This window comes from Clinocottus analis, unplaced genomic scaffold (assembly GCF_023055335.1).
Source record: "Clinocottus analis isolate CAN_PGR_092001 unplaced genomic scaffold, fCliAna1.0.p SCAF_11, whole genome shotgun sequence".
Taxonomy (NCBI): domain Eukaryota; kingdom Metazoa; phylum Chordata; class Actinopteri; order Perciformes; family Cottidae; genus Clinocottus; species Clinocottus analis.
In genome coordinates this window covers 9,044,207-9,071,363 of record NW_027175832.1, presented here as the reverse complement: position 1 = coordinate 9,071,363, position 27,157 = coordinate 9,044,207, and the positions used below count along the sequence as shown (strand labels likewise).

The 27,157-nt window shown below is 46.1% G+C and overlaps 1 protein-coding gene across 1 annotated transcript in view; it reads right to left on the bottom strand.

Moving 5' to 3' along the window:
- zswim5 (zinc finger, SWIM-type containing 5) overlaps positions 1-27,157 on the bottom strand; it is a 55,643-nt gene that overhangs the window by 801 nt on the left and 27,685 nt on the right. Inside the window, exons 2-16 of the mRNA XM_068570934.1 lie at positions 17,864-18,051; positions 17,581-17,749; positions 15,727-15,875; positions 14,045-14,195; positions 12,551-12,727; positions 12,243-12,419; positions 11,537-11,683; positions 11,301-11,438; positions 8,575-8,726; positions 7,835-7,937; positions 7,604-7,739; positions 7,180-7,337; positions 6,926-7,089; positions 6,103-6,184; positions 1-4,183 (exon numbers count right to left, since the gene is read on the bottom strand). The exon at positions 1-4,183 is cut by the window's left edge and continues 801 nt beyond it. Of these exons, the coding sequence (XP_068427035.1) occupies positions 3,321-4,183; positions 6,103-6,184; positions 6,926-7,089; positions 7,180-7,337; positions 7,604-7,739; positions 7,835-7,937; positions 8,575-8,726; positions 11,301-11,438; positions 11,537-11,683; positions 12,243-12,419; positions 12,551-12,727; positions 14,045-14,195; positions 15,727-15,875; positions 17,581-17,749; positions 17,864-18,051 (2,954 nt within the window). The 3' untranslated portion in view covers positions 1-3,320. The remainder of the gene's footprint in view (positions 4,184-6,102; positions 6,185-6,925; positions 7,090-7,179; positions 7,338-7,603; positions 7,740-7,834; positions 7,938-8,574; positions 8,727-11,300; positions 11,439-11,536; positions 11,684-12,242; positions 12,420-12,550; positions 12,728-14,044; positions 14,196-15,726; positions 15,876-17,580; positions 17,750-17,863; positions 18,052-27,157) is intronic.

The following is a 27,157-nucleotide window of genomic DNA, read 5'->3' as shown; positions in this document are numbered from 1 at the left end:
AAGGCATTTTCCATCATACACTCCCCCCCCCCCCTCCCTCTAAATGTTGCAGCGTATGCAGGCCGGCTACTGCGCATTGTCCCAATACAAGCATGCTGCCCCCCTCCCCCAACCCCCTCTCTAATAGTGGTTCAGTCGACTGAGTCTCTTCTTCCACACCTTTAAGTTCTGGGAGGGGGCGGGGTCTTTAAGAGGCGACAAGACCCCCAAGTGGTTCTGCATAGTCAGGTTTAGTACGGATCTGTTTACAAACGGACGCCTCCCTCGTTGCCATCAACTCCGAACATGCTTTCTTTTAGAAAACAGACTTTTTTTTCCTCTTTTTTTTGTCTTTGCAAATCAATAAAAATACAAATAATAGTAGCTATTATAGCACAAAAAATATATCTTAAAGAAATGCACACAGGAGCACCTGAGAAATGCCTTGAAGTCTTTGCTCTTACAAAAAAAAACTGCTGTTCTGTTCAAGTACACCCCCGCCAAAAGGAAAACCAACATCAAAATAAAGTGAAAACAAACACATAACATACTTGCCATAAATAATTATAACTTTACAATTTTCTGAATTGACACTTTCATATTTACAATATCTTAAATGCTTAATGCTACTACTTTTTGTTTTGTTTCTTTAAGTGATGTCCCTGAGAACTGAGTTTAGCCTTTCTTTTCTTTCTTCTTCTCAGTTTTCCATATTTGTGTGTGTGTGTGTGTGTGTGTTTGTCCTCCATTCTTCTATCTGCGTTTGTTTAGATTGGGCCTGACTACTTCCCGGGGAGTGCGCAAAGGGAGCTCTCATGGAATGTAAAAGCCGGCAAGAAAATGTTCCTCCGTTCAAAAAAAAATAAAATGTCCGCCCGACTGCTGCATTCGAGTGTCTGCGGTTCCAACTCGGATGTACAAAAGGTACTAAAACAATCGATACAATAAACGCTGAAGCAAGGCAGGAACGTACTATAGAGGTATTTGTGTGAAGTGCTTGTACGATGACGTTTAGTCCGACCGGTGAGCTCTTGCTGTGCGTGACCTGCCAACAGCACTTTCACTGGGTAAAGAAAGGGGGCGTGGACATCCCTCATATGCAAATCAAAAACAACAAAAGAAACTCCCCTGTGCCGAGGCATGTGGTTTCAAATATGCACGATTAAGTCACCAGGTCGTAAAACATCCCGCGTTTGCGCCGTGTATCTTTAACCCTTAAACTCCGGTCCAGAAGGATCACAACCAGTAGCTCCCACTGGGAAGTGGTTTAGTAGCTGGAGACTCTCCTCCATTCTGAGAGACCAAAGAACTGGAGGAACACAGGAATCCTGGATCAACTTGAGCATGTTTATCTACGCCGTGGCCATATTGTGGAAACGGTGCAATTACTGCAATTACTGTGTTTTTTAAAAATCTTTTCAGATTTAGTTGTTTAGCTAAGAACACAATACAACACATACATCCTCTTACACGGTTGCTACCGTGTTAGCAAAGAGATGCTAATTTACACATTTGGCAGAGGTGGAGCAACATGAGTATTTGTTTAAAATTGTGTTTCTGGTCACCAAGCAAATGTGGGTCAATAGTGCTTTCACTTTTTAGCTCCGTTTTGGTCTCCACTGGCTCTTCAGAAGCTAAATGCTGCGCTAAGTCCTCCGGCTAGCCGCAAGCTCTCTTTGCTGACCACAGCTACCTGCTGCGTTGAAAACTAAGATGGCAAGCACAGCAAGACTTCAGCAAGCGGTACATTTTGTAGGCTGAAAAAAAAATTGCTAAAAGGCTTTGTAGAGTTGGGTGGTAATAATTTTTTCTTTGTCACTAAAAACAAATGTTTCTCGTTACGCCTCATCAGTTGATCTATTGTTCATGTAACAATATTAGTTGGTGCAAATGTGTGGAAGTGGTATAAGCCTAGTTCTACTATAAATTCAAAAATATATATATATTTTGGGAGGCTTTTTGATTCTAGATAGACAAGGCAGAACTTGTTCCTTGTTATCAGTCCAATATGTCTATTACTGTTCACCTCTTGCTGCCACAGTACTTTCAGATAATCCTGACTGTTACATTTAAATAGTGCTTATTTAATCGGCCACAAGTGCTGCACAGGTCACCCCGAGTAATATTTGTAAAAAGTACTATCTGCCAGGGCGTTTGGTGCCAATGTTGGTCATGGTTTCTACCCCAGATTCCTCTTAAAAAGGCGCCTTACTTCGGGGTTCGTGAAAAGGTTCTTGAAGATGGAAAAGAGACTTGAGCTACAGGCAGAGTTCACGCTGGGATCAACAAGGTCCCAAAGTATGTTCCAAAGCTTCCTAACAGAACACAAGGAGGTGAAACACCGCTAAGTGATTAAAAAATGAAGCACAGGCTTGCCTAATATTGCTTATTGACTAAATCCCGATCTAGAGAGTGTAAGTTGACGACTAGACATTATTGATTTCAAAGGTTCTGGCCACACAGAAGCTGTACAAAGCTCTAAAGATGGAAATACTGAGACACCCGTCTATCTTTTATCACAGCTGAGTATCGTCACCGTTAATAAGAGATATACTGAATACATATATGTATGTTTGTGCCTACACAGCTAGAACCGTCTGAGTGGTGTCACTCAGGATTTGAAAACACTGACGGCAGGCGTGGAGGGGCGGAGCTGGACCTTTAGTCAGGTTCATGAACCTGTTGGTGCCAACGTCTTCCCCACGTGGAGCTCTGTATTCTGCTCTCTCTACGCTAAGATGCCCTGAATGAAACACAGGGCCAATTTTTTTGACTGAGAAGTTAAAGCCGACAAATAATACAGTCGAGGTATGGCGGTAACACTATGCACGTTTTCTAACCTCAGTGTTTTTTTTGTTGTTGTCTTTTTCCACTTTGAAAACCATTTCTTCTTCTTCTTCTTCTTAACCGCAGCTGAAAGCGTCTCCTGGCTCCAAGTAAGTAAAGTAACCCATCCAATGAAATCTTTTGGTTTTTACATCGTCATGTGCCACCACAAAAAAAAAAAAGTTCCTTTTGTTCCCCCATCACAATCTTTTGACTTTTTCATACTAGATTTAACATTAGTTGGAGGGTGAAAATGCTTAGTTTCTGTTTCTTGGACATTTTGAGCCATTTTCCCCACTTTTGCAGTCTCAATGAAGCAGAGCGATGTACTGCGAACACTTCCTGGTTCACATTCAAGAAACAAAACAACAAAACAGGACAAAAACTTAAGACTTAGTCAACAAATGGCTCAACATAAGAAGTAAAAATACAAGGAATAAAAAAAAAACTTAAATAGAAACAAATAAGTCAAACTATTTCCCAAGAAGAGGGTCCCTGTAAGGGGAGGGGCGTGGTCAGCCGAAGCGCTCCCTGACCAACATCATTAGTTTCTTCTTGCCCTTGTAGATCTGTTTCAGGTTGTCTATGAACTGGGCGAACTGAATGTGTCCGTCCTGTGCCAGCAGGAAAGTCTCCCGCGCTTTGCTCAGAAACTCTATGAATTCCCCGTAGTGCCGCGGACTGATGTGCGTCAGTCGAGAATGCGTGGTGTTGATGTACGCCGAGATCGTGGCGTCCAGGAGCTGCCGCAGCGGCGCTTTGTCTGTGGACATCAGCTTCCCAGAGTTCCGCCTCCCGGGAATGCCGGCGAGACCCGGCGCCGTCATGGTGCAGCGCCGCAGGATGTCGGACAGCACCGTGGCGCAGTGCACGCTCTTCACCACCAGGGGGATGATGGCCGCCAGCTCGTTTTTACCCAGGGAGTGGCTGAGCGCGCAGGCCCAGAGCACGTCGTTGATAGCCGAGTGCGTGTCCTGGTTGTAAGCCAGGTTGAGGTGGGCCATGGCGAGCGAGGCCAACTTGAAGGAGCGCAGCGGATATCCTCGGTGCTCCATGTACCTCGCGATGGTGAAGAGCTGGGAGTACGTCATGCCCGTGGACGCCGCGTCGATCACAATCTGGTAGGCCGTCTCGAAGGCAATGTGGTCCTTCTCGCAGAGCGTCAGCGCCGACAGAGCGCAGTTCTGGGGGTCCTTCATGGCGCACTGCAGCGCCAGCGTCCTGGCGCAGCTGGCCAGCTCCTCGCGCTGCGGGTAGTCCAGGCTGAGGCGCAGGATGGTGTTGTGGGACATGACGGTGGCCGCTACGATGCTGGTGGCCTCGGTCGGCGTGAAGAGGGTGTACCAGCTCTGTAGGATGCTCACCAGCGCCCGCAGACCTGGGGGGGGGGGGGAGAGACAGGGTAAATCACGTGAGCTCCCACTAATTCTATACTTTCATGCACTTTATATATATTTTTATGCCGGTCGTATTATTTTATTACGTCGTATTGATCGGCCACACCATGAAGGCCGGTGTGTGGCGCAAAAAAGGTTGAGGACCGCTGAGTTAGAGGAGGGGCTTGTGGTTCTCAACTTTAAAAAGGGGAAACCACCGAAATAAAGAATGACAACGTGTTCTTTCCACAGCTTAGGAACGCTCGCTGTGGAGCCGCTGCCTAGACAATAATTATAATACGGGTAGATCAAATCAAGCATTCTGATTGGTTGAGACTGAGTCAGGGTGTAGTTTATTCAGACAATAAAGTACTGTACAGCCTGTTTACATTAACCAGCGTTTCATATCAGTGCACACTCAAAATAACAGGTAGATTTAAATTGCACGACCGTTAGTTGTCATTTCCAGCTTGACATTTACCAAACACGTGTAGCGGGGGTTTCTCTTGCGCCTATACTTTTATAATAATAAAATAACTCGCTGCTCTGTTAGGTAAGACAAGACGGCAACCATTTTATTCTTGTCTCCCTTTTCACTCAAACAAATCCTCCTCTTTTTCCGTTTCCCCTCCACAATAAAAGCCCTAGCTGTTTACGTACACACTGTAATAGTTTACACATGTTTCGTGTAAACTTTGATATTTTGGGGGTAATGACTTTCAGCGGCGAATGATGTGTTTGTGGTCCCTGCTCCTGCTGTACAGTCACACATTGATACTGCTTACGATCAGGAGAGCAGACTAGTTAACGCTCAGAGAGACTAGTTAACACTCTGAGGGCAGACTAATTAGCAGGGAGCGAGCGCGAAACAGGAAACGAAGACGAGGAACGAAAAGGGTTTGATCACAAAATAGTGCTGATTTCCAGTGAAAGATAATCACCGTCGGCAATTTCCCGACGTGAGCCAAGTTCTTTAAACATCATGGAGGGGAGAAATAACGGAGAAAAGACGGACAGAAGCAGCGAGAGCACTTATTTTCATCGGTGGCTATGTGTCATCCTCCACCCTGCCACAACAATGTACTGTTCAAGGGTTGCCTAACAACACCCATGAACAGTACATTATTGTAGATACAGTACTGCCTCTCGAACCTTATTGCTTAAATATGAGACTGATTTGGTGTTTTTTTTTAAAAAAAATTTTTTAATGCCCAGTCAAGCTTTTATTCTATTATAGTGTTCTCGGCGGTGAAACAAAAAGAAAATATATCCATAAACTCAACGACCCCCACCTTCCCACTGGCTGCTCTCAGTGTTATCCATAACAGCTTTCCACATTCATTGTCTATGTAGCAGCTCCATAAATGGCATCGCAAATTACAATGTCAGCACTTTAGTCTCTGGCTGTGGGAGAGAGTTGTTCATTTCTATTAACTCATATTTCTGTGATTGTCTTAGACCATGGGAGCAACATGCACAAGTTTTAATAAAATGCCCATAGTTTCCCTTTATTATGCATCCGCACATTTTAGCAGTCGTCGTTGATGTCTTGGTAGCCGTGGCACCAGGACTAGTACCACACACCCGCCTCGTTTTTTGGTGTTCATTTCATTTTTCTTTTTTTTTTCCTTTTACATTTGTGTACGTTGTTCTCGAGAAGGCTGAACACCTTTGATTGGATTTGAACATAAACCCAAATGAATCAGAACGGTCACCTATTGTGTGACATCACCGCTGGAGCTAATTATAGACAGCACACTTAACTTGAAGGAAAAACATTGATTGTAGTATTGTAGTATTGTATGATTAGACCACGAATCCTGTTTTACTGGTGTGTGTGTGTGTGTGTGTGTGTGTGTGTTTTGTGTGTGTGTGTGTGTGTGTGTGTGTGAGTGTGTGAGTGTGAAACAGCCTCACATACCGACTTCAGTAGCACAGGTTACCAGCCAGCGGACCATCTCTCTCCTTCTCCAGTTTAATGTGGACAGAGTCATCCTCATCACCTGCGATGCGCAAACACACACACACACACACACACACACACACACACACACACACACACACACACGTTAACGGCAATAGGAACACACACTACATGCGGTTTTTCCTCTTCCTGTTTCCAGATTATTGACAAAACAATTGGAACACATCCGTACGTTTTGCAAAACAAGTGAACATGAAATGTGTGATTTTCATAATTGAACTGTTTGAAGCACAAGGCGTGCTGTGCTGTCTCCAGTGATGACAGACGCGTCCCAAAATGTGTTCGTAAATTACACAGACGACTAATTGTGACCCTTCCACTGTGAGCACTTTATTAGCACTCTTGCTGACAGGAATCCAGCCGACACGCTGACTACCAGCGCGGGGAGGAGGCGGGCGAAGCCGCTGCCTTGATGATCTGAAAGATTAGCTTTTTTTTCCTTCTTCCATGTTTACTGCGGAGCCGAAAAGGCTTAATTACGTGGTTTTTCCTCTCACTTGAGAAACGGCGAGACACTCTGTGATGTTTCCTCTGGTAATTTGTCGCGAGGCCGTAGAGGCGTAGAGGCCCCCGCGAATCACACATTCAAGGGAACTGTTGCACGTTTGGACCGGTGCTCAGATTTACGTTTTTGTGGTTAAATGATTCATGAAAATTGATGACTTGCCCTCATACCTCGCACGCACACGCACACACACACACACACACACACACACACACGCGCGCAACACACACACACACACACACACACACACACTACCTGCAGGCCCAGCTCCAGTGCCACATTGAGCAGAGTTATGTCAGGCGGGTTGTCTGCGGGTGTGGCTATCTTAAAGGCGTCTTGGGCCAGCTTGAATATTAAAGAAGAGGAGTGGATGTTTTTCTGGATGGCCTCCAGCACCGTCCGCAGCCTTAACATGTCACCTGCACGCAACCAAAATCAAATAAATATTTTTAAAAAAAAGGGGGACATTTTGACGATTATCCACGTGAACGCGGCCGTGTTAGCGGTACCTTTAGCAGCGGTGAGCATGGTGGAGGCCAGCTCGCACTGCTGGGACTCCAGGTGTCCCAGCGTGAACCAGCGCGGGTATCTGCTGGGAACTATGGAGATGCCGTGGTGGGGATGGCCCACGTCCCCGGAGCCCGCTGAGGACTCCAGCACCGGCAGCCTGGTGGAAACACACAACAACGTCTGCATTGTTCACCACCGTCTTTAGCTTTCAGCGAAAGTTCAAAGTCCACCGAGGGACGATTCCACAGTGGCCGCAGCTGATTTATACATGACAAGGAATTTTTTCTAACTTAAAGGTGGCCCTAATTCAAACATATTAGTGTAATATAAATATTTAAATAACTCTCTCATAAAGGAGTTGTAGCAGCGCCGCGTGCGAACTTCGACCTCATAAGCCGGCAGCTGAACGCGCTTCATACTGACCTCATGGCACGGAGAGCCACCTTGTACGCCAGGTCGGCGTCGTGCGGCAGCAGGGCAGAGAAGAGGTACTTGGCAAAGGTGTGCATGGGAACACTCTCCCTGTGGATGACCTCGCCGAGGCCACTGAACGGGCCGGCTGGGGGAGGGGGGCGAGAGAGAAAGAGAGTTTTATTTTTTCTTCCCGATAACGCGTAAGAGTGCGACGAGGCCAGAAAGGTGTGGTCGGCATACCTTCCAGCAGCTGTATGGCCTGTTTCCGGAGAGTCTGGACCAGGAGGTCGTCCAGCTCCAGTTCCTGAAGCTTTGCAACAATCTGCTCCTCGTTTCGACACACCTAGAACGCAATTCACACGTTGTTATGCACCGGGACGGCGCGGAAAAATGAAAAATGAAGGACAAGAATTGTGGCGGCTGTGGTGGGATCCACATGACTTGAGGAACAATTGGATCCTTTTATATCAACGTGCGAGTGACATCTGGTTGCTCAAGGATACAAGGTTTCTAGAACTATGATTTAGAACTAGAGAGAGAAAATAATGTAGCACTTTGGATCTTAAGGTTTAAATACTTCTTTAAGAGGGGATTCTGTGTCTGCCGTTACAGCAGATTACAATCCATAGAAAGAAATGTCTCTTGAATTAATCCCAATACAAAGTCAATGGAGGTGCGGTAGCTCTTTTTTCATTTAAAAAAAATGCTATGACCTTTCCTCTCTTTTTCTTTTTTTTTGCATGGCAATTACTTCGCACAGACGTTTAATTATAGTGATTCTGTGGCGGTGACATTGTCTACACCAGCAAAACTCACACCGCTTGTTTTAATGTGAAGCGAGCAACAAACGCAGATCAGATACCCAATGCGAGCATTACCGTTTTCTCTTTAGAAAGGAGGTAAAACCTGGATTATGTTTGAATGTATGGATTATTAAAACATATGCATGTGTGTGTGTATTTTTTTTTAAGACTACGTACCTTATCCTGAGCGTACAGGCCCTCGGGCATTATCCTCTGCTGGCCCATCCCCATCAGAGCCACCTCTAAGGCCAAGGTCAGGTAGGACTCCCCCGCGTCGGGACTGCCCCACACGGGTACGTGGTGGTAGACCGGAGGCCTGGGGTCACCTTCTGAGAGGTGGGAAGGGAGGAAAGAAAGAAGTAGCATTTAGTGACCCCAGCAAGAGATGCGTTCAAATCAGAATTGGAACGTCCATTTGTTTTTGGTCTGCCATTAGTTATCGGCCACATGTGTGTTGAGCTCATTCTGCTGCCCATCTCTATCAGTGACAGCACGAGGCCTTCGGGGCAGAACAATCATCTAAATTGTACACAAATCAATATTTTATAAACACATTTTTTTAAACAGTTCACTGAAGCTGGTACGTAGCCGGCGTTCAAACCTACAGTGCTTCGGCTAACAGGACGTATTCCTTCATGTATCCTGTAAAAGTAAACCTAAGTACTGTTTTAAGAGAATGAATATTGCAGCATGTAAAAGAGCTGGGGAAATTACACTTGGTACGACCTGCATTTGGAAAACTGCAAAGCTTGTGTGACATCACACAAATGCGGCATCCACGACGGCTGCTAGCCCTACAAACGGATGCTCGACAGCTATAAGTGAGAACAGATGCCACGAGAGCCTCAGCTGTTGATTGGTGCCCGTTTGTTGTCTCTAGCCATCCCATCACTCTGCCTAAATCCCCTCCCAGCAATAGATCCCCTCAATCCCGTTTATTCTATGGATGTATGCGAGTGTAGAAATCTAGGGAAACGTAGAAACAGATTTTTACAGGCTTAACCCCAGCGTTAACTCATTTGTGCTGTTTGTTTTTTCTTCCATCCATGGGCTGTTGAAAAGATAAAAAGGGATAACTGCATTTTCATTCGTCGACACAGGGTCTGCCACCGTCCCCCCACTTCACGCCTTATAACAGATGTTCCCAGCTGTCATCCAGAGGGAAATATATCATGGTGACTCGGCCCCCCACACACTAAACACACTGAACAGTCATACCACTCTTCTCAAATTCCCAAAACAACAGAAGACAATCATTCCTTCTCTCGCTAACACAAACACACACACACACTCGCACCAATGAGTGTGCCAGTGATCAGCATTGTTTGGGTTGACAATAGCTCCCTGTGGCCTGGTGACAATGAGAAAACCCAACCCCTATTCTGCTCTGTTGCAACGGCCATTGGTGGAAAAAGGTTGGTGTGAAATAAAAAAATGGTGATGGATTGCAACACGCACGCACACACACACTCTGGCGAGTTTATGGCCACGTCTGCTGCACAATAAGAGGCCCCCTGAATATAGGAGCGTGGAGTCTGTTGTCTAGCGGGTCACCGCTGGTGAAGCACCGCATCAGCTGGTGAAGCACCGCATCAGCTGGTGAAGCACCACATCAGCTGGTGAAATGCACTTTTATTTATTTTTCTTTGCACATTTTTAGGCAAATTAGTTCTTTGGCCCGTGATTCGTGTTAAAGGAGTCCTGGTTGGCGAAAGGCTTTAGCTTACTTTTTAGGTTTAGTGGACAGTAAATGACATCAGAGTCGCGCCAATAGTGTCGCAACAGAGGAATAATTTTAAATCATACACACACACACACCTGTTTCATAGCTCTAAAATATAAAACACTTATAACAATGGATCCATAAAACAGAAAGATAAAAAAGAAACGTCAGTGAAGTGTCATTAAAATAATGCACAACTTGAAAATGTATAGAACATTTTTAACCATACAGCAGCACAAGTGAAGCAGGCAGCCACTCCCACACAAACTGACTGGCGTGTCCACACACCTTATTTCAGACATTAAACCAAAAACCCATTTAAAAAAGCCATTGACTTTGAGTCGAGGGAAATACAATAGATGGAAGAGAGAAGAAACATAATTCAATGGGACCACTTGCAAGACTGAAAAGAATAATATCAGGTTTGTTGTTCTTCATCATGAAGTGCAAATAAGCCTGAGTACATATATACATTAATATATATCTCATTTGTATCTATATCTATGTATGTGTCAATAACTGATACCTTTAAAGTAATAAGTCATTCCACATGGCTGAATAATATTTTCCTGAAACCTGTTTAGTCTCGCTGCCTCTTCCTCTCATTTCCTGCCAGTATAAATCATCAGGTTGCTGCAGCTCTGACCAGCACTCATCACTAATGGCTGCTGATAATGGGAGGTGAAGCTTGTTCTCAGCTTTGTTCACCATGAAAAGAGCTGTGTCAAAATGTCATCTCAACGTAAAAGAAAAGACATTTATTGAAAGCCAAACTATACATTTCAGTGACTCCGCTCTTGAGCCCGTAGAGACCGAAGTGAACCCTGAGACACTGAACACTTTCCACGTCTGAACCTCGACTCGTGACGAGCCTGCTTATGATCTTCTATACAAGACCGGAGGCGCGGTAGAAAACTAGACAGTTTGTTGGTCTGCAACAGCATGCAAAATACATTGCAGGGCTAAAAGATTGCAACACAACTCGAGTAGTCATAGCCTTTTGCTGAAGGGCCCAACACTCCTCTCCGCCACCAGACTCAATTGACAAATACTGTAAATTCTACAGGGAAGTTGCTGGTCTACAGCTTCTAAATGTTACGTGCAGTAAAAAACGATATTTTTTTTCTTTCAAGCGTCTCTATACATGTTGCTGCTTTGAAACAGCGGCACATCTTCATACCTCCTGTGTCCATCGTGTTGTCGTCGTCCACGCGGCACGTTTCGGTGAGCGTGACGAACAGACAGCCGATTGGGTCCAAGGGATGACCCACCCAGCCTTCCAGGTTGGTGGTGGAAGTCACACCCCTCTGGAGCAGCTCTGAGCGAGGAGGCGAGTGAGAGGGAAGACGTCCCGATTACAGTTTCAAACTTTAACCACAAAACAATACAACACTATACAATTTGTGTGTGTGCTACCTTTCTTTTGGTGTTTGTAAATGTCCATCTGTCTCTGCTGCTGGAGGCGGAGCGTGTTGATGATGGCCACGGCCAATCGCAGTGCTTCCCGGGAGTAGCCGTGGGAACGCAGGGCGTCGACGCGAGCGCACGCCGTCGGGACGTGGTCTGTGTGGGAGAAGGTGCAGTCAGGACAGCTGCACACACACACAAACACAGGCATTTTTCATTTCAAACACGCTGGTGCATGCGCGCACACACACACACACACACACACACACACACACACACACACACACACACACACACACACACACACACACACACACACACACACACACACACACACACACACACACACACACACACACACACACTGCAGTCTCAGCAGAACGCCAGTGTGCATCGGATAGCTGGCTTAAGTTGCAAAATCTGTCAGATCTTAGCTGGAAGCTGCTTACTCTAGATACTGGCCTCAATATCAGCAGAATTACTGTGTGTGTGTGTGTGTTCAGCTTTCAGCGGCATTACAGATCGTGTGTGCATGGATGTGGCACAGAGACACTGACTGTTTTTACTAGATATGATGCAAAAGGTTCATGCTATATTCCTCAGCCAAGAATTACTTCTTCAGTTTCAGTGAACATCTAGATATCGAGACCGAGGAGGACGCTGACTTCCTGAGGAGTCAAATAAAAAAAAAAAGACCCGTCCCACTCGGGCTCACCTAGCCAGAGCGGCAGGCCCTGTGGGTTGAACAGCAGGCTCTCGCCCTCTCTCTGGTAGGACGGAGACATGTAGTGGTCGCTGCTGATGATCCTCTGGAGGTGGCTGTCCTGCCAGTGGAGGTCGCAGGCCTCGACGGCCCGGCTGAACACCGACCTCCTCGGCCTGGACAGAGAGTCTGAGACAAAAGTACAACAACGGCTACTCAGTCATGGATAGAGTCGCGACATGTGTGATCATGTGTGTTCAGTGTGTAAGTGTTTCATTTGTGAGTGTTCTGTGTGTGTGTGTGTGTGTGTTGGTGCTGACCCTGTGCCAGGTTGCTCTGCGGAAGAGCGTTGGTGATGTTTGGAAGCTCGCTGCCGTAGTTGCCGTCCTCCAGCGGGCAGACGTCCAGGTCGCCCCACTTCTTCAGCTGCTTCAGCCAGCCGCTTTTCTCCTCGCTCTTACAGTGGGGGTTGAGCACCACGCACACCCACAATGCACCTGGGGTGAAAGAAGGAGGGGGCGGTCAGAGGTGGGGATGCTCAGGAAGCGGTTCCTTTTAGCTGGCAGCATCTCTTCATTCCATGTTTTTAACAGAAATCCTTTTTGCAGAGTCACAAAATAAAAAAATGAAAAACCAACAAGCAAAAGATGGAGTCGATTAATTGATCTGTGAAGTTAATTTTGATCATATATTCGGTTTCATACACTCTCTTGTTACTGCCAAATGTGAGGAGTTGAGGAGTTTCTGTGTTGTATATGATCATAAATTCAATATCTTTGGGTTTTCTGCTCCGGGAAAACGCTTTAAGAGCATTTTATTATGTTTCTGATATTTCGTCAACTAAACAGTTGATCTATTACTAAAGAAAGCTCACCAAGGCTGAATCAGAAATATAGCGGGGGAAGACAACAGACTATTTGTGGCTAAGATATGCTTGCAGTCATGTTTCTATGCCTAAACTCCGCAGTCAACCCTCTCTGCTCTACATGCGCAGATCTCGACCTGGGGGTCACCCGTCTGGAGACGTCTCTAAGGAAAGTGATCAGGCCCGTCTGGCTGCTGTCCCCGTCTGTGTCATGATCTCCCTCGCTCACCCAGGAAGCGTTCTCATTGACCTCCTAAATGCTAAGATTGATTGCAGAGAAGCCGAGCAGCTGTATTGATCAGCAACCGTTTCTCTCCTTCCCCCTGTGCAGAGGGAGCAGCGAAGAGGGGAGGAAGAGGAGGAGGAGGTGGTCCAGGCGGGAGGATGGAAAAGCCGCTGATGAGATGGCCAAAACGCTCACTGACTGGATGAGCGATGAGCCGACACGCTGACCGCCGGTTTGTCTGGGCCCTTCAGGCCGTCCGACCTACAAGTGAGTGATGTCTTGAAACGCTCATAAACAAACACTCAGTGGAGTGCCAATCTCTGCCTTCCGAACCAAAGTCGAGTTGAATGCCACTCAATTGTCCCTCCGGGCTCCCGTACAGTAAAGACAACAAATGCATTCATCTCGTATTTTGCGCAATTTTAGTAGCTCTAAACATATTAGGGCGTGGAATTAATGCTCAAAATGAGACACGATACAATGTTTTTTTTCCATGGATGTCAACTTTAAGGCCCCGGCAGAGGCCTGGAACGCCCTCTCGGGCTTCTGAAGCAGTTATGAATTATGGCAACCACGAGAGGTCCTTGAGCATTAAGTGATAAATGAGCAGAAGAGATATTCGGCTGATGGGTCCAGTAATATGCAAGATTAGCTGTGAAGAGAGACACATAGGCACACAGACACATGCACCCGGAGATGCCGGGTCCTTTTGACCGTTCTTACCTAGCTCATCCCAGAGCTGCCGGCACTTATCCGTCATGCCGGTGCCCTGTTGCCTCCATAGCGACAGCCGGGGGTCCGCCATGAACTGTTCCGTTATGAGAGTTAGCATTCGGGCGCCGTTGGAGTCTCGCATTCGTAGCATCTCCCTGACCTGGAAAGATCCGGGACAGTGCAGGCTTAGTCACTGAGACTGCTTCCACCAGGTTAAATGTAAACTCGCACGCACGCTAACGGGCTGGTGGGTCGGTTAGCTTAACTTAGCATAAAGACAGGAGGATACAGCTAGCCTAAAAACATAAAATTACCTCTGGATTAATCTTTAAGCCCGTATAATTATGACGGTTTTATCCCTCCTCAAATCACGGCTGGTTGTGATTTTGCAATTTGGGTCTGTTACAAATGATTGTTACATGAAATGTAATGCGTTAGAGTCTTTTGTGACCTTTGGACAAAGCCAGACTTGCTGTTACCAGTCTAAACTAAGTTAAGCTAAGTACCGTAGTTGGCTTTAGCTTCATATTAAACGACCAAAATGTTTTCCATTAAAACTTGGAAATGTTAGAAGAGTACGTCCGTGATCCAGATATGACACATGTAAAAATCGGAGTGAATGGAGGAGCCAAAGCATGATCTCTGGCAACACGCATATCAGTAGACTTGAGGATCAACATGAGGCAGCATTCAAGGCATTTAAAAACCTGGTGAATGCCACAAAATAAAAGAAACCGTTTAGCAGTAGCACGCATGCATGCGCGCGCACACACACACACACCTTATCGATCCTTGAGTGCGAATGGAATTAGTTCTGAAATATCAGTAGCCCAAATGTGCCGTGTGTATAGATCTGTGTTAGACTGGCTTGTGCGAAAAGTGCATTTATGAATCCTCTACATCGACTGTGGGATTTTCAAAGCTATATTCAACCATATAAAAAGACCGGTTAATGCCTTGAGGTTGAATAATACAGTGAAAGAAATCTTAAGAAGCTCTCAGGAACCTGCAGGTGCCCCGATTCTTTGTGTCATTCTCTCAATTAGAAATCATACTTTTGTAGGGATAAGTGGTGGGTTCAATGTGTAGGAAAGTAGGAAAAAAGAAATTCAGACTAAATGATGTATAGATATTTGAGTTTCTTTGTATTCATTTGAACAGAAAGTGTGTTACAAACTAGAAGCGTGGGGTTCGAATTCATCAAGCTGGTAAGGGTCTAATGCCAGACACTTAAGAGATGCATTGTGGGAAATGTAAGATCCATACAAGGGACTAAATCATGTTATCTCTGTGTCTGCTGCATTGATCTCTCTCTTTTCCGTCAACTTTATACAAGTGCATTACTAAAAATCAACTCTCTAAAAATATGTGTATGCTCGAATGTGCCTGTTACGTGAACGGCAACAAAGAATCTCTTGACAACAATTTCCTTTTGAGTGAAGTCATTTCTTTACCTCTCTAATAGAGTTTTGTTCAACAAATAAACATGATCTGAACAAAGCAACATAGCGTAGCTTCTAATTAGTCCCTGGTGTTGTCCCTGGCTGCTGTTGAGCGAAACATTTATGCCAGGATGACAAATAAAAATTGTTACTTATCGGTATTGCGACGTTGATAGTATGACAGTGTTTAAACCCAAACAGAAACCCCCGCCACTTAGTGGAGCAGAAACAGGAAGTGGCGCCACATACCTTGGCGAACATGGAGTTGAGTTGCTTCCCAGAGCCGTAGTATCCTCCCTGTGAGAGGAACTGTTTGACCTGCTCCCTGACTTGATCCTCGTCGAGATGCCAGCAGTTGTCATCGTCAATGCTGGCGCCCGCCGTCGGGTCCGGCGCGCCTGGTAAATACACGCATGCGACGCATTAAACTCGGACTGGAAGAATAAACAGATGGTGACCAACAACAACAAACATGGTTTCCTTATCTCCACCCGAACATGTTGTTCAAGACGAAGCTTCAGTCACAACGTTGACGCTTGAAGTCTGAATCGACAGGCGGGTGCCGCGCAGTTCTTTTATGTTTGCATGTCTATTCATTTTTGTTTCGGTCCGGTATAATTGTGTCCAGGTGCAGATGAAGATTATAATAGATTCATCAGTGTTTCTCCTGTATTCATACTGCTGAAACGTCACATAAACATAACTTATCCTCAGCTCTCAGGTTTGCGGCTGAGTGCAGGCAGAACGAGGTGAATTGAGGATACCGTTGAATAATATACGATTTGTAGTATTTGATTCCTGTGGTGGCTGCAAAGAGTTGTTTCTGACTTGTATGATCTAATGACTCCAGAGTGTTGTGGAGTCCAAAAGATGCAATCGTTTTTTACTTCGCGAAATGTTCCACTTCCATCCAAAAATAACATGGTCACTGCGGCCTAAAGCAGTTTGCTTATCCTTAGCTTGTCACACACAAAGGGAGGTTCACACCAAGTGGGTTAATCATTTGGTTAATTTAAAAAACCTCAATAGAAGCTGGGAAAAAAAATACATTTGGCACAGCTGAGATGGATAGTTAGCATTCCCAATCGTACAAAAACTGGAAAAGACTTCTGAATCCATCCAAATCTCTGCTGAGTTGTTACACTGATATTGGTCTCATAGGTATTTGTTTTACATTTAACTTACAGTGCACCTACTTGACACTTGAGAAACGCTGCTTGATTCACGCTAAATCGCACACTGAGGGAATATAAGGCCAGCGTTATTTTTCTTCTCTTTGGCTGGGAGCGTCTGAGCGTTACAACGGGGAAAAGTAGATATGCTCCGAAGCGGCAAGGCTTGCTTTGATCTAGCAGGAAGCGGGCCTGGAGAGATGCGCTTCCAACTGGCTGAGAGTACGCAACGGGCAAACAGCAATATCCCCCTCCATCAAAGAAAGCCCCGCTCCTGGGTCGACTGAACTCCAACCCCCATGATCCCTCCTTGTCAAACGCCCACGGGAAACGCAGAGCCGGGGCTTCCTGGACAGGAGCACTGGAGAATGTCAACATCTAGCGGGGCGGATGAAATGGAGAAACAGAAGAAGACTCTTGTTTGGAGAGAGGATGTGTGGAGTTTGGCGTTTTCCCAGATGTGCGGTTCTCCCGCTCTTTTTCATCTCTCCCGTCCTTTCATCTTTTCCTCTGCCTTCCAGTCTCTTCCTCTCAGTGTCCCTTTCCTTTTCCACACATCTCTCTCTCGACCTTCTCCTGCATCCATTTCATCATTTCCCTCTTCTTTTTTTTCCTCTCTCCCCCCTGCTTTTTTCAACATACTCCTGCCACTGGAAGGAGGTTGTCACTGGAGAGAGGGAACTAAGAAATCAAACGAGCCATTTGAAGCCTGCCTTTGCTGCTTTGCCGGAGTAATCAGCACTCGGACGTGTGACGGGCCTGTGGGCTAGCACAAGCCAGGCTTCACGTCCAGATGCTTAAGAGTCTGGCTTGTTGCTGTGAAGATATCGCTGCGAAAGAAGATGGGCAGCACCTCGGAAAAGCTGATTTCAAAAATTAAGAGAAGCGGCGCACAAGGGAGGTTGTTGGTAAGTGAAAGTCGTCCGCTCACCGTGAACCTGGTTGATCTCAGAGTTGGAGGAGAGGATCTCGTCGGCCAGCTTCTGAGCTGTAGGCAGCACCTCGGTGTGGTGGGCCGTGATCAAGTACTGGACCAGCTTCTGCAGCTGATCCCGGTTCATCTGGAACAACGTCTCAGAGATGGGCAACCGCAGCTTCACCTTTATCACACACACACACACACACACACACACACACACACACACACATATGAGATTTTGCAGATTGAGCCGCTGATTCCAGACGTACGTCCATGACATCGATGCGGTTGTTACCTGCTCGGGCTTGCGAATGCGGTACAGAGAAAGCGCCACCACGTGGGCGCAGTAGAAAATGTCCCTGTTCCCGCACCCGCAGGTGACGGAGGTGATCTTGCATCGGTCGAAGCTGATGGCCACCTTGTGGGTGACCTCCGGCTCCGACGGGGTGGCGGGTTCAGTGACCGTGCCACTGAGGTGAAACCCTGAAGAAACATGAAGGGAGAAGGCATACGTGAGTTTCAATATTATTATGATTATTACACTTTTCAACTGACCGACATTTTGAATGCCTGCCTGATGGTAACAATGATGCGCCAGGTGACCATCAGAGGTCTCATTTTACAAACGCTAACATGAGACACGGCACCCGTGATCCACACAAACACATACTGAACGTTGTTTTTTCCTGGTGTTTTTATCAAGTTAAGTTTGTTCCTTAGCTTCTACCGGACTGCAGAGGAAAAAAAGGAGCGCCAGAGAAGGAGTGTTTGTGGTAATCTGAGGCCTCTGCAAACATACAGGATGAACCTTTGGTACAAAACACACGCATCTTAATGAGACACCGCGCCACCTGATACTCCCTCCCTACCCCTCTCCTTATGCCACCATGCACTTGTATGTGTGCAGTGAAAAGAGGGGGTTGCTAGGGTGCGATAATTTCTTGGCCACACACACATGATAGGAAGGATAGTAGCCTGTAGAGATGAAATCTGATTTGCATAGTTAATCTTTATGTGCGCCTCCCCCCCGCACACTAAGCTAACCGCTGGCTTTTGGCAGCTGTTGGGCTATTGTTGAGCATCTGAAGGGTGGGTGGGCACAACCATCCCACTACTCTTAGTGGTGCGTCATGCATCATTGGCTTGAGCCGGCCATTACGCGCAGCCGTTTGGCTGATTCGGCACGTTACATTGGCTTGATGGACTCTGAACATTGACCACTGGCCCGTTATTTCCTCTAACGCATGAGCATGCTGGGAAATCAGCAGACGAACAGCTGCAGTTTTTGCCGTCAGAAGAGCCAAGCTTAAGGTTTCGATACAAATGTAATGAATGAGAGAAATAAAACAAACTCAACTGTGGAGCACCTCAAGGCTCTATCCTGGGACCACACTGCAAAGAACCAGCAGCTGTCTGACTGAAATCAAATGTTGGACATCTAAGAATTTGCTCAAGCCCAACCCGAAAGTAGCAACAGCCCTGTTTGCCCAACCTCCACTGAGCCGAGTGCCAAAAATGTAAGAGTTATCTCCCGTTGTAATAGATTTATCATATCCACAAACAGCTGTTTTTTGTGTTAATGCTACCTTGAATTTTATTTACCTTAACTTTTACTAAATGAATGAAAGAGAGCACAAGGAACCAAATGAAGCCCTTTCATTCCATCACAATCAACTGCACGGATCCTGTAAACCCCAGACACTGAAAGAAATAGTGACCGAAAAAGAAGAATACTGACAAATAGAGAAGGGTAAAGAAAAAGAATGGCAGGTAGAGGCTGCAGAGGATAAAGGGGACGAGATAGGAGGAGAAATGTGAGAGGAGAGGAGAGAATAGAGGAGGGGAGAGTGTATCTGGTCTGCCCTGTCGTCTCACCGTGACAGGTCAATTATTTATGAGGTGAGGTGTGTGTGCGTGTGTGTGTGTGTGTGTGTGTGTGTGTGTGTGTGTGTGTGTGTGTGTGTGTGTGTGTGTGTGTGTGTGTGCGTACGTACACATTGGATTACTGTATCTCACCAAACCATAGCAACCCCACTGCTGCTTTCAAGCTAGAAAAGAGAGGAGGGAGAGAGAGATGAAGGGAGGGCGGGCAGCTGGGCGGGCAAGCTAACTGGAAGGCAATGATATGGGCTATTCTGGGCATGGGTTGAAAAAAAGTACATGTCTGGATCGCAAACTAACATACACCAATGTGCGCGCACACACACACCCGCACACACAAACAAACAATTAAATTCTGGGGTATGGGCCAGCATGGTAGAAACAGCTTAATAAGCGAGCGTTAAGCCATCTCCCTGGCAAAATCCCATGCTAGGCTTTTCCAAACCAAACGTTGTGAGCACACACACGCTGAGATCCTATCAACCGCTAACTGCTTTCCCTGTGACAACGGAAGATGAAAAGCAACAGGGGAACAAGGGCGGAAAGCAACGACCACACTAAAATAGGCTTGAAAAAGAGGACGGTGCGACCCGCGTCGGGGCAGCACCCAACTCCCAAACGTCGTTGAACCCCATTCATTCTTTCAAGGTACGGTTTCAGATGTCTCACAGGCGTAAACATAGGAGTGCTTTCCCTCCCGCGAATTAGAATTGTCTTCACCTAACTGGGATTATTTGTGTTGGCAAACACACGTAATTCTGACATTGTATCGACAATCCTGTCAGTATAGCAATGCAATGAAAGGGCTTTATTTGTCCTTTATGCTTTCATTTTTTTGATTGCCGTTAACAAAAAAAAAATCAGGTGTGATTAAAATGAATGATGTCGCTCAGATTTCTTTAGTGAAATACAGATGTCGTCGTCATAGTGGCCTAACCCCCAGGATAGAGCCTTGAGGTACTCCATTGTTTAAGTATTTCTTATTCCTCCCATCCACCAAGTTTGTACTTCGACCTTAAGCCAGCCATTTAAAAAAAAAAGGCCACGGACCTACTGGATCGTGTTCATATCTTTCTGGTACCTGTAGTAGCACACATCCAAATGCCAAAGTAGACCCACTTTTTGTATTGCTGGTGCATTTTTTTATACTAACCACTGACAAAGGGACTGGACGACAAGCACCAACTTTTTTCCAGCTGCAGGCAAAGCCATGCGCTAACCTCCAAGCCACCTGCCAGCGGACAAACTCAGAAACCAGCTTTGTGCGAAACCAACACATTAAGAGAGCATACCGGCCCGAGCACCTTCAAGAGACTGTCCACCGAGACAAACATGGCATCTGACTATGACAGGACGGGTGAGAAAGAGACACCGGGAGACTGTGAAGGGGGAGAGAGGCTGATGCATCTGCCAGTGACGGACATGAAGAGTCCTCCAAAAGTGTTAAAACTCTCTCCCTTCCCACTGAGTCCGCTTGTCAAAGCGATCGTTGTGTCACGCAGCGCATAGTAATATCAGAAATGTCAGGAGAGAGGGAGGGGGGGTAGACGCCTTCCCATTCCTTCCCCCCGTCTTCATAATGGATATACCTGTCGAGACAATTTTCACTAACCACAGCTTCGTGCGGGGGAGCTCAAATTTGATCTTCCGGCACTGAAATCATCACAGCGGAGAGTAAAAGGATCAGGCGCAAAATCGAGGGAGTGCATTTCTTAAAAGCGTCAAGGGGGGGAGAAACATTTGAGAGCCATCTTCCCTCCAAGCTGTCCAAATAATGTCTTGCCAGTCGTCAGTCATCGCACAGAAATTAAGTCTGGCGTCTCAAGAGGAAGTGTCAAAGTTTTGATATCAGATGATGATGAAGATTTCTCCACAGCTGGGGGTACTCTACTTTGTCTGCCTTGTCTCCCCTCCCCACTCTCCTACCAGATTAAAGCCTATTGTTGCCTCAGACCACAGGCATGAATGTGATGGTGACACCAATGCTCTTTTCACTTTTAATCAAGCCTAAAATGGCTCAGACACAGTTCACAGTCAGTCTGCCAGGCACCCCTTCCCCTCCATCCCTTACCAATTCCACACAGAATAACCATGCACAAAACTGGGTTCAATCCGGAATTTAGCAGGGGTCTCTCTTTTTTTGTTGCCATTTATACTTCGGAAATATTCTCCCGCGCAACATGGCCATTTCAGAAAGGGTAGGTCAACTCATGCAGGACTTGTTTTCTGCCTTCAGAGCCTTTTTTTTGTTGCTTTCTGGATAAGAAGATGGGAAGACCAATTTTATGCCACTTTCACATCTGTCTGTAAATATACAGCTGCTGCAGCGAGCAACAAAAGACATTAAACATCTGCTTTCACAAGCTGCGCAGCACTGACTGTGATTAATTAGGAATTAAGAGTTTTATATGTCGAATTTAATTTTAAGATATCCAGTAAGGTCAGAATTAAAACCAGAGAATATGAATGTTTATTGACTTATCATTTCAAAAGGCCAAAAAAGATACCATCCGCCACTGTGGGCACCTTCACAATAAAACATATTCAATAAGATTAGAGGGGACCTAGAACAGAACCTTGCGGTACGCCACAAATAACTGTGTGTCTAGTCCCAAAGGGTCGGTGTAGAACTGTCCCCCGTCTTTTTCTTCTGCTGCTCCCACATAAAGAGTCTTTCTGTATCTGTGTGTGTGTGTGTGTGTGTGTGTGTGTGTGTGTGTGTGAAGTCTGGGGGAGACTGCGTGTTTTCAGCAGATGGGGATGCTATGACACTTGATAAAAGATGCTGCATCAGACAGTCGGCAGGCACAGACACACACGCCTATGCACGTAAAGTGAAGAAACAACCTTTTCAGAACCTGTCTGCTTTGTTCTTAATGCCACAAAGACGAAGCAACACAAGCCAGTCAGTGATATTCACAGGAGATATCTGTAATCTCTCTTTTTGTCTCACACACACACACACACACACACACACACACACACACACACACACACACACACACACACACACACACACACACACACACACACACACACACACACACACACACACAGAGTCTGATTCAGCGAAAGCGATGAATTTCTAACAAAGGTGAATTAGGAGAGCGATGTGTGTGAACTGGGAGTGTTGCCAAGTACAAATGATCTGGTCTAATCCTCAGGGGGGGAGAAAAAAAGATCACACAGACCTGTTTCTCAGTCACATCATTTTTTGTTCTTTCAGATGCAGGTACGCATGCTTAAAAAACCCACACCCACACACACAAAATGATGAAGAAACGCGTATGTGAGTGTCATTTGTGGTTATTAACAATGGCACTTCCATTGCAATCACACAATGGTTCCAAGCAGTGAGCGACCCCAGCTACAAACCTCATTCTGATTCGGCTCCTCCCGCCCCGACTCAACTTCAGAGTTATATTTGTCTGGAAAATGTTCCATTTCCACAAAAATACATTCTGAATTCTGTGAGTTCGACTTTGTATGTATTCATGGATCGGTAAGCAAGTGAAATCAGCTGTTTTTATTTGTGTGAGAAAACAACAAAGAGTGTGCAGAGACAATCAAAAAGAGATAAGACGACTGGAGAAACCAGCATCGTACATCTCTCTATTGTAATTGAAGGAACCTCCCACCCTCATTTGTGTGTGTGTGTGTGTGTGTATATATGTATATGTATATATATATATATATATATATATATATATATATATATATATACACACACACACACACACACACACACACACACACACACACACACACACACACACACACACACACATACATCTATATCTATAGATAGATAGACAGACAGACACACACTCCGTCCTGCCTCCCTGTTGTACGCCATCTGTCACTCGATGGCAACTACGCCCACCCAATACAATCAGCCAATCAGGAGGCAGAGAGCTCCCCACACTCATAGGCCATTAACCCCTAATCAGCTGAGGGAGATGGAGCTAGGCAGCGAGCCAAGGCACACACTCACACACACGTGTTATTTAACCAAAGCCTCACCACAGGCCTCGCAGCAAGACAAACCAACAGACAAACCAACAGACAAACCAACAGACAAACCAACAGACAGACAGTTGAACCTCAGTTGCAGAAAAGATTTTTTGACTTTCGACCCGCAGCGCTACACCTAGACCGTACACACTTTCCCAAAAGCCCCATCTACTCATTGCCACCGACGGGATCATCGCAGCAATCCACCCGCTGCCCCCCTCCCTACTACCCCCCGCCCACCTCGGTACAGCGATAAAGGCGGGTTGGCAAATGAAAAAAATCTTTTCATACAAAAGAGTTTCGGAGGAACATTTTTGGAAAGAACAGGTTTCTCCAAACGTCTGCACTGCAGAGGGTTCGATTGTCTAAAGATCACTGTGACATTTACGCCCATCGAATGAACTTTGTGACCTCACATATCGTGAAAGGGTAAAGGACTTAAAGATTTAGATTTAATTGCAACCCCCCCCCCCCCCCCCCAAAAAAAAGGATGACAAACAAGGATGACAAAATACAAAACAAGGATACAAAATGTTAGAATTTGTGCTTTGTTGGGTCTGTCGGCAATACTCAAAGCAAACTACTTTCAAAATGCATGTTTTTCTGAATAAAGTCCAGGTCCATCAATGCCAGGCTATGATCAGAAAAAACACGCCTGCTGCAAATGTACTTCCCTAAGTAAGTGTGCCACCCAGAAAAGTTTGAAAGAGCTGATTTTCGACACAATTTCTTCTTCTTTTTTTTTTAAACCCAGGTCAAAACGTTCCATCCACTTTGTGTCCCTGGCTCAGATTCAATCAAATCACCCACCTACATCTCGCGACCTCCTTGATCTATCTGCCTCCGTTCGTTCGCAATGTGAAGGGCAGAGATGGCCCCGCAACAATCTCTCACAATAAGGACCCTATGAACAAAAGGGATGACCCCCCCACCTCCCTCTACCCGAAAGGAACAACAAATAATCCACTTTCCACGCCAAATAGCCCTGACTCCTCCTCCTCGGGCTGCGACAGTCTCCGAACGCCTCTCTGCTCGCTCGGTCTAAATCGGTGGCAGTGGAGGGGGACGGGCCCTTATCTCCCTCTGTCCAATTCTCACTGCCCCCGTTTTCCCGCAGCAGTCGTCCACTGCAGAGTTCCTCCTCATCCAGCAGCCATCACATCCCTCGCAGCCTGCGGGCCCTTCCCATCTCCCATCTGTTCTGACAGCTTCAAGGTTTAAAGCACCCTCACGCCCTCCCTTTTCGGTCTCATTCTCACACACACACACACACACACACACACACACACACACACACACACACACACACACAGCCCCCTGTATTCAATCAGCCATCTATCTCTGCACAACAGACGTGCATATACACACACACTTCACTGAATCTTCTCCTTCCCGGTGCCTATCCATCCATCATTCAGCTATCCATCCATCCAACCTTTCCTCCCTCCCTCCCGCAGTTTGCTGATGCGATAACAGCTGATTGATTCATTTGTGATTTCCCAGCAGCCCCTGTCTGACTGACACACACACACACACACACACACACACACACACACACACACACACACACACACACACACACACACACACACACACACACACACCTCATTTGTCATGATTACATTGAATTGATTCCCTGATTTGCTCCATTATGTTGCGATGGGGGAGGAGAGACCTGCAAGACAAGGAACGGGGCGAGATGGTCAAATCAAGTCCCTTTCAGCTGACGTGTCACTGTAAAAACAACTAGAAACTTCAGCGCCGACACCGGCGGAAATCACACAAAAAAGCCTGACGTGTTGCCCCCCCACATATGGGCTTAGAACAGTCTCAATACATTTACAAACGCGCACAAAGATTTACAAATGTGCACAAAGATTCACAAATGCTGAGGCTAAACTGCCTGCTCGACCCCTTCTCTCTCTCTCACACACACACAGTGAAGAGTTATTGATCCGACAAGTCCGAATCTGTGAATCTCTTCCCAACTTTACTGGACTACGCCATTGTTTGACTTCTGACTTCTGACTTCACCGCTGCAAACTGCGTAACTGTACGCCGCCCCCTCCCTCGTGGGTAGGGGAGGGGGAGCTGCACTCATGTGATTGGTTGAAAATGAGGGCGACATCTGATTGGCTAAGGGTATATCCAGTTTGAAAAAAGACATTTGCCAATCGAGCCACGGCAGGGGAGTCTCAAAAGTCTCAAAACAACAATTTGTAAATGTGGAGCCACAAACGCAGTGCGATCCACAAATAAATACATACAATTTTTTTACATTTATATAAATCATTTGAATGTATTTATAAATCAAATATATTTGTGAATTGTTCTGTGCACATTTGTAAATCTTTGTGTGCGCATTTGTGAATCTTTGTGCGCGCATTTGTGAATCTTTGTGCACATTTGTAAATCTTTGTGCGCATTTGTGAATGTATAGAGACTGTTCTGAGCCCATATCCACAACCCTTCTCTGAGTTGCCTGATTGGGCAACAACAACAGCAACGGAAAAAAAAGAAAAAGAATGGAGGAAGTGGTGAGAGGAGGCAAAGTCGCACTCCTGACATGGAACCAGATTACTGTGCAGAAGATCGCGTTTGGCAGAACGCTCGTCAGAGACGCGGGCGAAGATCCATTGAAATGACCAGAATGAAGAAGAACACGCCGAACAAGTACTGCTTTGGGCTCACACACACACACACACACACACACACAGTCAACAAAAGAAAAAAATGTTTCCAATCGCTAGACATCCATTCATTCAGTCTAACACACTAACACACTAACACACACACACACACACACACACACACACACACACACACACACACACACACACACTCTCTCTCTCTCTCTAAAAGCTGTAGCCTCTGAACAGTAGTATAGGAAGGATAGATGTGGGGGAGGGAGAAAGGGGGCGGTGGCGTCCTTCTGCTTGATGGCGACTGAAATTCAATCGAGAACCTTGACTCACTCAAAAACAAGCCACTCGACCCGAGGCCGCCCGGCTCAAGTGTGCGTTCTGCTTGTTGATGGATTCGTGCCATTGAGGATGCACGCCGTGACGCGCAAAAGACGCAGAGGTCACATGCCAAGGAGGGAAAAGGGGAACAAACGGGAGAGATACTTTGTGTGGGACACAAAGCTGAAGCCAGGTTGAGGCGAAGGAAGCAGTGCAGAGGACCGTCTGTATGCACGTGTTGCACACGCTGTTCACGCAAGGCTAAATAAGAGATAAGATGGTTGCAGGTTCTTATTTGAGGGGTGGGGGGGAAGAGGAGGAGAGAGGGGTTGTTATTGTGCCGCAGACCTGTCTGATCACATTCACAAAGACACGACTGGAAGCTGATCTCTCAAGCCGCCAGCGCTTTGGAGACGGAATTGCATCGCCGATAGAGCCGATGTCAATGGGAAACTTGAACTTCCAGTTTTAACTTTTTCTTAAAGAAGAAGAAAAGATGTGGCACGACCTCATATGCATAACCCTCGGTGCAAGCAATGTAATGGTATTGTACATATGTATTTTGTTTAATATCGAGTGCGAGGAACATTTCTTTCAGGGGTATTTTGAGATATTTGAAACTATTGGCTGGGAAATGTCCGTTTTCCATACATTGCGCAGCCTGGAATTGCATCCAGGTAAAAATCTTTATCCACGAAGCAAAAGTGGCAACCTTGCTACGTCCTTTAGTT